Source organism: Pithys albifrons, chromosome 23, assembly GCF_047495875.1.
Source record: "Pithys albifrons albifrons isolate INPA30051 chromosome 23, PitAlb_v1, whole genome shotgun sequence".
Lineage (NCBI taxonomy): Eukaryota > Metazoa > Chordata > Aves > Passeriformes > Thamnophilidae > Pithys > Pithys albifrons.
In genome coordinates this window covers 5,622,252-5,634,458 of record NC_092480.1, presented here as the reverse complement: position 1 = coordinate 5,634,458, position 12,207 = coordinate 5,622,252, and the positions used below count along the sequence as shown (strand labels likewise).

The 12,207-nt window shown below is 55.5% G+C and overlaps 1 protein-coding gene across 3 annotated transcripts; it reads left to right on the top strand.

Annotated features, from left to right (window-relative positions):
- The first annotated feature begins 2,074 nt into the window (after positions 1-2,074).
- On the top strand, positions 2,075-11,900 carry LOC139682109 (transmembrane protein 45B-like). 3 transcript variants are annotated; one of them, XM_071576115.1, is made up of 6 exons: positions 2,080-2,273; positions 5,973-6,177; positions 6,633-6,845; positions 7,797-7,981; positions 9,263-9,408; positions 11,348-11,900. In XM_071576115.1, the coding sequence occupies exons 1-6, from the start codon at positions 2,184-2,186 to the stop codon at positions 11,475-11,477; spliced, it is 969 nt and encodes a 322-aa protein (XP_071432216.1). In that variant the 5' UTR covers positions 2,080-2,183; the 3' UTR covers positions 11,478-11,900. The 3 variants fall into 3 exon arrangements, with proteins under 3 accessions (XP_071432217.1, XP_071432216.1, XP_071432218.1); XM_071576117.1 differs by lacking the exon at positions 2,080-2,273 and adding an exon at positions 4,770-4,936; XM_071576116.1 differs by lacking the exon at positions 9,263-9,408 and having other exon boundaries at positions 2,075-2,273.
- The last annotated feature ends 307 nt before the right edge of the window (positions 11,901-12,207 follow it).

The window sequence follows — 12,207 nt, the reverse complement described above, 5'->3', positions numbered from 1 at the left end:
AGTGGAGCTCGAGGACAGTGGAGGAGCTCCAGGTGGAGGAGCTCCAGTGGAGCTCAAGGACAGTGGAGGAGCTCCAGTGGAGGAACTGCAGGTGTGGGACACAGATCTGCCTCTCCCTCGGAGGAAGAGGAGGACAGGGATGTGCTGGATCAGGGATGGGATTGTGTCTGTGCCCACAGTGATTTTAGCACACACAGGGGAGTGTGACCCACTCTGGGACTTGGGGAGGGTTTGCCATCCTCTCCCCAGGTCCTTCCCACAACCACTTCTCACAGTCTCACCCTCATTTTTCCCATGGGGGATGGTTAAAAGGGTAGAAACCTCCTCTCCTCAACCAACCACTTAATGCACCAAAAATCTTCTTTCCCTGCCTGCAATTCCAGTTGCCCTTTTCATAGAAACTCTGCTGGCCCTTTAAACTCCAGGATGAAGCCACATTGCTCCTCTGAGCAGAAGACACTTTGCAGCTGGGCCTGGTTTGGTCCCCTCCCTCTCCAGCTGAGCCCTCCCTGCTCCCCTTTCCCCACTTTTCCCAAGGACTTGGCTCCCCCTGCCTGGGGAAGGGCTTTGTGCTCAGCTGCCCTTTGGGGGGGGTGGTTTGTAGAGGTGGTTGCAGAAAGGAGAATTGAGCTGAAAGAAGTCCCTGATGGTCCTTCTGGGGTTTTTTTCCATGAAAGAAAAGGTCTGTTTTTCTTGCTGTGTTATTTTCAGGGGCAGGTCTGTAAGGAAGAGCTCCTGTGAGGGCTGTGTTTCTCCCTGTGCTTGGATTTATGTTCTAACAACCTCCTGAAGCTTAAGCTTGGGTGAAACTGTGGAAGCCCCTTTAGTGCTGAGGCTTTTCCACACCTTTTCCAGGTGTGTCCATCCCTCTGCCACACCTCCTGCTCCTCAAACATGGCAGGACATGAGCAGTGATGGGTGTGTGGCACAGCCCTGTGCCAGCAGCACCACCACCAGCCTCTTGTTTTCCTTCCTTCCTCCCACCTGATGTGGAGATAATGGGAAGAAAAGCTCCTGGCTATGGCTTGGTGGCTTTCCAGGCCCATCAGCACCCTGGGGAGGGTTGTGCAGAAGTTCTGCTTCTGTGCTGCTCCAGCCTCAGGGCTCACGTGGGTGGCTCAGGCATGGCCTGTCCTGTGGGTCTGGGTTGGCTTTATGGGAGAGAAAAACTCCCACAGCTCCACAGAAGAACTTGGGATGTGCTGAGCTGGTTTTGGTGCCCGTGGTGGGGGACTTGGGCAGGGGGTTGGGGTGATGCTCAGTGTTCTGCACCATCAGCCCAGTGCTGTGGAGGGACATGGGGACACTGGGGACACTTGCACTGCTCCTCAGCAGTGGGGTGGGCAGGTGGGAGGTGGTGGGTGCCCTGTGGGTACTTGGTGTTGAGTCTCAGAGAGGTAAAAAGGAGTCAAACAGGCAGCTGTGTCCTTCTTTTGGGGGAGAGAGACCCATCACCCCCTTCTTTTGAGGGAGGGAGATCCATCATCCCCTTCTTTGAGGGAAAGAGACCCATCACCCCCTTCTTTGAGGGAAAGAGACCCATCATCCCCTTCTTTGAGGGAAAGAGACCCATCATCCCCTTCTTTGAGGGAGAGAGTTCCATCATCCCCTTCTTTTGGGGGAGAGAGACCCATCATCCCCTTCTTTGAGGGAAAGAGACCCATCACCCCCTTCTTTTGGGGAGGGAGATCCATCACCCCCTTCTTTTGGGGAGGGAGATCCATCACCCCCTTCTTTGAGGGAAAGAGACCCATCACCCCTTCTGCTCTGGGCTGGAGATGGAGCTCACCAAGGCTCTGCTGCTGCAGATCTCCAGCCCTCAGGCAACTTCTTTAAGGTTGGACCCCCTGAAAGTGTTGCCATGTCCTGGCAACCCAACCCAGAGACTCCCAGCAGGGCTTGGCCCCATCAGACCTCGCTGCAGCTGTACCTCTCCTTGGCTCTTTTCCCATCATTCCCAATCCCATCATACAGCTGAATATCCATGGTTGCCATGGCAACAGGAACTGGCTGCTCCTCCTGATTTTTGTGGCCAGCTCCAGGAGAGTTGCTGGTAGCTGGTTGGGATTTTGGGAGCAGACAGGAGGTGTCCCAGGTTGGGAAAGCCAAGGTTGACTCAGCGCGCTCTGAGCTGGCCTGAGGGATGTTCCTCTCCAAACATCCTGTCTGAGGGCCACCTCCCCATGCTGGCTTGGCCCTTTATCTGCCTCTTCCCAGCAAGAACCTCCTGGCTGACACACCTGGAGAGGGACAAGGACAGGCAGGAGTCACAGGTAAACTCTGCCATTGTGCCACAGGAGGGTTGTGGCTGCTGGAGCTTGGCAAGGAGGGATGTGAGGAGAATCCACCTCTCAGGGACAAATTCAGGGAGATGCTGGTGGTGGAAGTGGTGCTGATGGAAGAGGCTGCCAGAAATCTGTGGCTTTAGTCCTTTTTTTAGAGGGTTATTGTGTTTTGGAGGTGCATCATGGCAGAGGATGGGGGGTGTTCACCTGGAGAAGAGAAGGCTCCAGGGACACCTGAGAGCCCCTTCCAGTGCCTAAAGGGGCTCCAGGAGAGCTGGAGAGGGACTGGGGACAAGGGATGGAGGGACAGGACACAGGGAATGGCTTCCCACTGCCAGAGGGCAGGGATAGGTGGGATATTGGGAAGCAATTCCTGGCTATGAGGGTGCTGAGACCCTGGCACAGGTTGGGCAGAGAAGCTGTGGCTGCCCCATCCCTGGGAGTGTCCAAGGATGGAGGAGGCTCCATATGGGGAAGACCCTCCCAACACCCACAGCCCTGAGCTTGCCCTCTGGCTGTCCTGGGGTGCTGTTGGCTGCACCCAGGGGTGCTGTTGGCTGCACCCAGGGGTGCTGTTGCCTGTCCAGGGGTGCTGTTGGCTGCACCCAGGGGTGCTGTTGGCTGTCCTGGGGTGCTGTTGGCTGCACCCAGGGGTGCTGGGGGGCAATGCTGTGTACCCACATGGATGGCACCCTCCGAGCATCGATCCCCTCCCATCAGCTGGAGCCAGTGGGGTCAAACCATGGATGGGGATGGCTTTGGAGCTGCCATGGCTGCAGGGCAGAGCCTGGAGGGTGGGCAGGGATGCCGTGCCCCCTGAGTTGAGCTGGCAGCACTCAGGAGAGGCTCCCTGAGGAGAACAGGCAGCTCCCATATGGCTATGAAGGCAGAGCAGCACAGCCCAGCAGGGAGAAGGGCAGCTCAGGTAATCACTTGTGACTGCAGCCCTACTCCAGGGGCTCTGGCAGACAGAGCAGCCCTCAGGAGGAATAAATCACCCCCTGTCTGCTCTGCCCTGGCTCTGCCCACTTGGAGCTCTATCAGGTTCTGTGTGAGCGTGGGCTCGGTGCCAGGCTGGGTGAGGGGCTCAGTGCCAGGCTGGGTGAGGGGCTCGGGGGAGGCTCAGGGGGTGCTTGGGGGGCTCTGGGAAGGTTTTCTGTGCCTCAGACACTGGAGTTGTGCAAACTGTTGCTTGGAAACGTGGCTGGTTTCACTGCAAAACAAGGGTGGTTTTATAAAAGAAGGTGGGGTGGGGTTTTTGTGAGTGGGTTCCATGCACAGTTCTGCTTGACTGAGGTGGGGTTGGGACATCCCTGCTGAAGGACAGGTGGCCCAGGATATGGCAGTACCCCTGGAGGTGTCCAAGGCCAGGTTGGAGGGGGTTTGGAGCACCCTGGGCTGGTGAAGGTGACCCTGCCCATGGCAGGGGTGGGATGGGATGAGCTTTACTGTCCCCTCCAACTCAGACCATTCTGAGGTTCCATGAGCTGTGGTGGCTGCTGAAGTGCTGGGGGAGCAAAGGGCACTCCTGGCAGCCCCCAAAACCTTGCTGGGTTGGGCTGCTCAGAGGTTTCAAAGCCAAAGGGTCCCTGGAGATGAGGCTGCTCTACTGGGAGAGGGAAGGGCAGGGTGGGAGGTCCCAGGGACAGAGGTTTGGGTCTCCTGGTAATGCAGGTGAAGGGGCTGGTTGGTGGGTGTGGGATGGTGGATCCTGAGATGGTGCTGGCCTGGCTTTGGAGCAGCATCTGGAGCTGCAAGTGGGACATTTTTGTCATCTCTGGGCACTGGGATGTCTCTGCTCTCCTTCTCCCCTCCAGTCAATCACATCAAATTAACGTTCCTGGCGTGTCTCTCCATCAGGGACAAGCTCCTGGCTCCAGCTCCAGGCTGTGCCCTGGCAGTCCCAAGTAGGACAACGGTGAAATTTGGTTATTTATCGTGCAATTGTGTGTTGCTAAATGGCCCTTAATGGTGTTTGTTGAGTCACTTGGGCCTGTGGATGTCTGTGCAGGGAAGGGAAGTGCCCTGGACTGGGTGCCCAGGCTGTAATCAGGAGAGACCTGGGTTCTCCTGGGGCATGAGCCACCTCACCCCGGTGTGGGCACCCAAAGGAGAGCAGAGAGCCACCCCTGGGCCCCACCAGCTCCTGGCTGGGGCATTTCTGAAAGGCTCTTTAGCAACTCCCCTCCTCCAAGGAACCCTCAGCACAAGGTTGAGCCTTCCCTGGATTGTCCATATCCTGGAGATGAGGATGATTTCCACACCCAACCCCAAACTCAGGGCTGAGCAACCACCCAGCTGGGGCTGTGCAGCCCCAAGCCGAGCCTGGCAGGGCTGTCCCTGTCCCCAGGCACCTGCCAGGCCACATCCTGCCCTCCCTCTGTGCTGCCCTAATTGCTGGCAGCGTGGGAGGACCCGGAGAACGTGCTGGAGTTGTTCCTCCACCTCTGCAATTTGCTCTGGTATTTATAAACCCAGCGAGGATGTGCTTGGTGAGGGAAGGGCAAGGCGGGGATGGGGGAAGCTTTGGGATGAGCAATGCCTTCCTCCTGCACATCCCAGCTCCAGGAAGAACCACGTGGAGGGGGGAAATGAGTCCTCCTTAGGTGGTAGAAGTACAGAGGGCAAGGAGGGAGAGAGAGCATCCCGAGGTAATACCAAAAACTCCCTGTTATAAGCACTTAGATTGTTATTTATTCCCTCTGTGTTTGCTCACTGGGATTTTTTTTCAGGAATTTGGAGGTGGGTTTAAATCCTTTGCAGGATATAAATTTGCTGCACTGGAGTTTTTTTTCAGGAATTGGGGTGTGGGCTTAAATCCTTTGCAGGATACAAAATATTGTCATGGGTTCAATCCCCTGTGTGGGCCATTGACTGAAGAGTTGGACTCGATGATCCTTGGGGGTCCCTTCCAGCTCAGAAGAGTCTGGGATTTCTGGGATTCTGTGAAATTTGCTGCACTTTTGCTCCTCTCCATCCTCCCTGGTGCTGCTGCCATTGATCCCACTTTCTGTCAGGGCTTTTTTCCTGCCTTCAGTCTTGGAGCTCTTCTTGTGGAGGTGAAATCCCTTCCCTGGTGTCAGACAAGGGTTGTGTGGAATATGGATGAGGCTCCTTTGGGAAATGTTAATGGTTCCTGTTTCCTCCTCCTGCCAAAGCCTTGGCTGGCTGGAGCTCCTGAATCCAGGGCTGGATTCCCTCCCTGGTAATTGCCTGGATTGGAGGGAGTTTATGGTCTGAGGAAATAATTGTCACGTTGCTTTTTATTAGAAAAAACTTTGTTGTGTTTTCTTGGGTGTTGCACTTTCTTGGGTGTTCATATGTTGTTCCCTGGCACGAAGTTCTGATGGTTTGATGTGTCCAACACACACACATTTATATTTAAATTTATATTTATATTTATATTTATATCCATATTTATATTTATATCTATATCTATATTTATATCTATATATTTATATCTCTATCTATATTTATATATATATTTATATCTATATCTATATCTATATCTATATTTATATCTATATCTATACATACAGTGGTGCCCAGTGGCAGCTGCCCCATGATGATGTGCCACCTCCTGCCAAGCTCCCCCTCTTGGTTGGGATGTGCCTCCCTGGGGGTGCTGGGCAGGGGGAGCAGCCCAACACCTCCCCTGGCACTCCTTGGCACTGTTTGTCCCTGCAGGTCCAGAACATGAGCCTGATGCCAACCAGTTTCCTGGGCAGTGCCCTCCGGGGCACTTTCTTCTTCATCTTTGGTCTCTGGTGGTCTGTGAGGTACCCCCTGAAGTACCTGAGGAGGAAAGGAGATGCTGAGGGGCAGCCAAGCTCTGGGGTCCAGCGAGCAGAGATCTTCGAAGGGGCCGTCAAAGTTTTCTTTGCTCTAATAGGTAAGAGATGATGGTGATGATGATGATGGTGATGATGATGAGTCTCTGGCTCAGCATCTGATGCTGCTGCAGCTGCTTTGTCCCATAAGACTGGGGCTGTTTGTAGAGGGAAACACCTGCAGCTGGTGTGGGAGGGTTTGGGGACATGCTGGTGGCACACCATGGTGGGACCTCACCATCCTCACCCCTGCCAAGGAGGTTCTCCTGCACCTCCACCTTTCCTGTGCAAATCACAGAATCATAGAATGGATTGGGTTGGAAAAGCCCTCCGAGATCATCAAGTCCAACCCTTGGTCCAACTCCAGTACCAGATCATGGCACTCAGTGCCACGGCCAAGCTCAGCTGAAAAACCTCCAGGGATGGGGAATCCACCCCCTCTCTGGGCAGCCCATTCCAATCCCTGAGCACTCTCTCTGCAAAGAATTTCTTTCTGACCTCCCCCCTCTCTGCCCAGGCATCCTGGTGGAGCAGTTTGTGCCCACGGGGCCCCACCTGAGGCTGTACAGCCCCGAGACCCACAGCTGGACAAACCTCACCCACTGGCACTACTCCACCATCTACCTCTTCTTCCTCCTCTCGGGCATCCTGGACGTGGTGTCGCAGTCCCGGCTGAAGCTGCCGCCTGGCCTGGACCGGCTCTCGCTCTGCACGGCTCTGCTCGTCGAAGGTGGTGCCAGGGGCAGGCTGGGGTGGGACAGGGAAGCACACAGGGGGTGTGTCAGCTGTGTGCCAGCTCTGTGACAGCTGCCAGGCTGCCCTGGGGCCAGCAAGGCTCTGTGTGGGCTGGCACTGACTGAGGTCACCCCCTCGCTGTTCCTCCTGGAATGTGCCCCAGCCACAGGGAGGGGTCCATCCAGCTGGAGGCTCCAGGTGCCCAGGGGGTGCCCAGGGATGTGCTGCCCCTGGTGACAGGCAGCTGTCCTGCTCTGCAGTCACAAAAAGGTGTTGTCCCCCAACCGTGGTTGGGTGCACTCAGGGACAAATTCTGACACCAAGCTCCCCACCATCCCCTGAGCTCCAGGTCCCCACTCAGGGACTAATTCTGACAAAAAGCTCCTCATCATCTCCTGAGCTCCAGGTCCCCACTCAGAGACAAATTCTGACAAAAAGCTCCCCACCATCTCCTGAGCTCCAGGTTCCCACTCAGGGACTAATTCTGACACCAAGCTCCCCACCATCTCCTGAGCTCCAGGTCCCCACTCAGGGACAAATTCTGACATAAAGCTCCCCACCATCCCCTGAGCTCCAGGTCCCCACTCAGGGACTAATTCTGACAAAAAGCTCCTCACCATCTCCTGAGCTCCAGGTTCCCACTCAGGGACAAATTCTGACACAAAGCTCCTCACTATCCCCTGAGCTCCAGGTTCCCATCCCTGTGCTCCTTCTGGTGCCCCCCCAGCCCTGGCTGGGGCACAGGGACCCCTGCAGGAATGGGGGGCACAGCAGACCCCAGTGCTGGGGCCGTGTGGCCCTTGCAGGGTGCAGGTGGTGGCAGCAGCCTGGTTGCTGTCTGGCTCTTCCCACCAGGCAAGGCCTGGAGCAGTCTCAGTTTTTATGTGTTTTTTTTTAAAAGAACAAATCCCAGTGTCCTTTGCTAACACAATGTGGCTCTTGGCAGGTTTGCTCTTCTGTTTCCGTGGCTCCAGAGATGCTGAGCTGGACCAGCACCTGCACTCCCTGCTGGCCATGGCCATCTTTGCTGGAGCCCTCTGTGCCCTCCTGGAGGTGTTCCTGAGAGACCACATCGTCCTGGAGACCTTCAGGGCCAGCTCCTTCCTTCTGCAGGGCTCTTGGCTTTGGCAGGTCAGTGTGTGCCCGCTGTTCTCTGAGTTGGATGGGCAGGGTGGGGCTGCCCTGCCCCTCATGGCACTTCTGTGGGGGATAAACTTATGGACTGGTTGGAATATCTGTGGGAGAAGAGAAGAGGACACAAGGCTTAGTGCCAGAGCTGCCATCATGGAGAAGTGCCCTTGTGATGTGGGCAGAGGGACAGACCTGGAAAACAGAACTCAGAGCCCACAGAGGAGGGAAACCACAATCATGAGTTTGAGTTCAGTTCATTAGGTCCATTTTGTTCCTCTGCTTGTTCAAAGCAGCTGGAATCATCCAGAAATCTCCCCCAGCTTTGGGTCTGGGGATGATGCACAGCCTGGCAGTGCCACCTCTGGGGTGGCACCTTTCTCTGGGTTGCCCTGCAAGCCCTAAGGATTGTCTGCAGGGAGTCCATCTCCTGAACACCCCCCTGGCATTTGGGCAGCCCAGGGTACCCAGGGGGTGCTGAGGGCAGCACTCCAGGTGTTCCCTGGCATTGTTGTGCCCACAGTCACCTGCTCAAGTCAGGAGGAAAAGAGGAGTGTGCTGATCCTACATCTGCACCCCTCAGTTGAGGAAAGAGATTGAGGGGCTGGAGCGGGGCCAGAGAAGAGCAACAAGGCTGGAGAAGGGTCTGGATGTGGCACTGAGTGTCCTCTGAAACACCTCCAGGGATGGAGAATCCACCATGTCTTGATCCAACCCTACTGTGATTACCAGCCCAGGGCACTCAGTGCCCTGGGCTGGTAATCACAGTAGGGTTGGATCAAGGGTTGGGTTTGATAATCTGAGGTCTCTTCCAACCCAAGTGAGAAGAGCAACAAGGCTGGAGAAGGGACTGGAGCACAAGTGCTGTGGGGAGAGGCTGAGGGAGCTGGGGGTGTTCAGCCTGGAGAAGAGGAGGCTCAGAGGTGACCTCAGCACTGTCTGGAACTGCCTGAAGGGAAGTTGTGGCCAGGTGGGGGTTGGTCTCTTCTCCCAGGCACTCAGCAATAGGACAAGGGGGCACGATGGGCTCAAGCTCTGCCAGGGGAAATTGAAGTTGGAGAGCAGAAAGAAATTCTTTGCAGAGAGAGTGCTCAGGGATTGGAATGGGCTGCCCAGAGAGGGGGTGGATTCCCCATCCCTGGAGGTTTTTCAGCTGAGCTTGGCCGTGGCACTGAGTGCCATGATCTGGTAAAGGAACTGGAGCTGGACCAAGGGTTGGACTTGATGATCTCAGAGGTCTCTTCCAGCCCAGCTGATTCTGTGATCTCTTTTGCCTGTGAGCAGATCGGGTTTGTGCTGTCCCCTCCCTGGGGAGGACCAGGCTGGGACCAGACTGACCCCAGCAACCTGCCCTTCCTCACCATGTGCTTCTGCTGGCACTTGGCGGGCGCTCTCGCCGTCGTGGTCACCAACGCGGCTGCATCCCGCTGGTATGTGGGGCACGGGGGGGCCTGGCACTGGGCACCAGCTGGGGAGGCAAAGAGCAACACCCACACCCCATCCTGGGCCGGGCAATCCATCCCTGGTGTGTGCCATGGCACGAGCAAAGTGGGTGTCCGTGGGTGTCAGAGCAGGGCTCAGTGGGAAGGGACGGGCACGGTGCCACCACGGGGCAGAGAGTGCTCAGCAGTGATGCCTTGAGAGACCCCCAAAAAATGGACTCTGAGCCAGTTTGGTGTGACATAAGATAAAAGGTAGATTCATGTTTAGGCTTAGGGCTTTACATGATGACACATCTCTTTGAACACTGATTTCCATGGGGTTTATAATATTGTCCACCCAATCCTCAGTTCACACCTCTCGGTGTAGCCCCGTCCTGCTCCTGGGCACACCCCATCAGGATTTGGGTCAGGGGTCAGTGGGACACCTTCTTCACCATCTTTCTCTTCCTCAGCACACATCAGCTCAGTTGGTTCAAACTTGGCTGTAACAATGCCAAGGTCATGGGTTCAATCCCCTCTGTGGGCCATTGACTGAAGAGTTGGACTCGATGGTCCTTGTGGGTCCCTTCCAGCTCAGAATAATCTGGGATTCTGTGTTAGGGCCCTTGGAGCTCCTCCAGTGTTCTTTCTTGGAGGTCCCTCTGCCCCTGTTTATGTCTCATGGTTCAGGCCTTCTGATGTTCTTCAGCCTCGTACCTGGAAAAGAGTCTAAACAGCCATAAAGAATTTGAGCCACTGATACGTAGTAGAGGTTGCAAGAGAGAAACACTGAACTTAAACTGCAGAAATATAAACACCCAGGCACTCAGCAACAGGGCAAGGGGGCACGATGGGCTCAAGCTCTGCCAGGGGAAATGGAAGTTGGAGAGCAGAAAGAAATTCTTTGCAGAGAGAGTGCTCAGGGATTGGAATGGGCTGCCCAGAGAGGGGGTGGATTCCCCATCCCTGGAGGGTTTTCAACTGAGATTGGACATGGCACTGAGTGAGAATCCACCACATCTTGATCCAACCACATCTTGATCCAACCCTACTGTGGTCACCAGCCCAGGGCACTGTGTTGGATCAAGGGTTGGATTGATGATCTCAGAGGTCTCTTCCAACCCAACTGATTCTGTGATCTGTGATCCCTTCAGCACAGCTTTCTGTCCTGTTTTCCCTGGCTGTTGGACACACAGGCCACTGAAGCACCTTCAGAGGGCACTACCTGGGCTCCTCTGCAGTGCTGAGGTGCAAATGAGGGTGTGGATGTCTCCAGAACTCTGCATGTGACAGGCCTTGCTTGGCCACCCCCTGAGTGAAGGGAAGTTGTGGCCAGGTGGGGGTTGGTCTCTTCTCCCAGGCACTCAGCAATAGGACAAGGGGGCACGATGGGCTCAAGCTCTGCCAGGGGAAATTGAAGTTGGAGAGCAGAAAGAAATTCTTTGCAGAGAGAGTGCTCAGGGATTGGAATGGGCTGCCCAGAGACGGGGTGGATTCCCCATCCCTGGAGGTTTTTCAGCTGAGCTTGGCCGTGGCACTGAGTGCCATGATCTGGTAAAGGGACTGGAGTTGGACCAAGGGTTGGACTTGATGATCTCGGAGGGCTTTTCCTACCCAATCCATTCTGTGATTCTGTGGATGTGCCACTGAGCGAGAATCCACCACGTCTTGATCCAACCCCACTGTGATCACCAGCCCAGGGCACTCTGTGCCCTGGGCTGGTGATCACAGTGGGGTTGGATCAAGGGTTGGACTTGATGATCTGGGAGGTCTTTTCCAACCCAATCCATTCTGTGATTCTATGAAATCTACATTTCACTACAGTTGCAAGTACTTCCAAAATCTATAAAATCAGAAAAATATCAACCCTGCTGAGGCAGCAGCAACATGCCAAGGGTGGATCCTGCTGCCCACACACCCCTGACCACTGTCTCTGTCTCTCCTGCAGCTGCAACGAGTCGTGCCAGCTGAAGTTTGGGGACATCGACGTGGAGTTGGACTGTGGGCTGTGCCTGGGCAGGAGCTCCAAGAGCTCCCGGGGGTCTTTGCTCCCAGAGAGCAGCTCCGAGGACAAATGAGCTCCTGGGGGCACGGGGGTTCCTTCCCTGCTGCCCCAGAGCTCTTGAGATGAGATGTTTAATTAGTCTTGATCAACTACAGTGGCACTGGAGGGAGGAGCATCAAAGGTGGGAGGCAGGACCCCGAGGCAGATGTGGAGCCCTTCCTGCACATCCCTTTGGTCACCAGAGCAAACTGAGCTCATCTGGGAGGGAGGATTCAATCCTCTGAGCTACAGCTCAGGCTGCAGGACTGCTCTGCTGGGGGAGTCCAGTCTGGCTGGTTTTTTAACACTATTTTCACTGCTGCTTCCCCAGAAGGGAGCCAAGCCAGCCCTTAAAGCTCCTGGTGGCTTCTGCTCACTCTGGTGTTCATGGAGAGGGTTTTGTACAAAGCTGAACGTGCACTGAGTGTCCAATAAAGTGCTTCAACACTCCCCTTGATGGATCTCTTGAGTGCAGTGCCTGGAGGTGAAGGCCTGGCTGAGGCAGTGGTGGCTTCAGGATGGGTGTGGATGAAGTGCTGGAGGGATGGGACTGTGTGTGGTTTAACATGGACTGCTCTGCCTGGAGAAAGGGTGATGGAAACAGGGAGGGTGGTGCCTTGTTGGCACTGGGGGGCAGCTGCTCTCCTGCTGGTGTGTGGGTGAGGTAGATGGGTGAGGAAGGAGGGTTGGCACAGATTTTGGGACATGGGGTGTTTGCTGGGCAGGGCTCAGCTTGGAGAGAGACCCCTGGGACAACTCATGGC

Excerpts from the sequence above, each read along its gene's own strand:
- LOC139682109 (XM_071576115.1), top strand. The coding sequence starts at position 2,184 with ATGCTGGCTTGGCCCTTTATCTGCCTCTTCCCAGCAAGAACCTCCTGG. Across the intron at positions 6,846-7,796 it reads CACGGCTCTGCTCGTCGAAG|GTTTGCTCTTCTGTTTCCGT; the intron begins GTGGTGCCAGGG and ends GGCTCTTGGCAG. Across the intron at positions 7,982-9,262 it reads AGGGCTCTTGGCTTTGGCAG|ATCGGGTTTGTGCTGTCCCC; the intron begins GTCAGTGTGTGC and ends GCCTGTGAGCAG.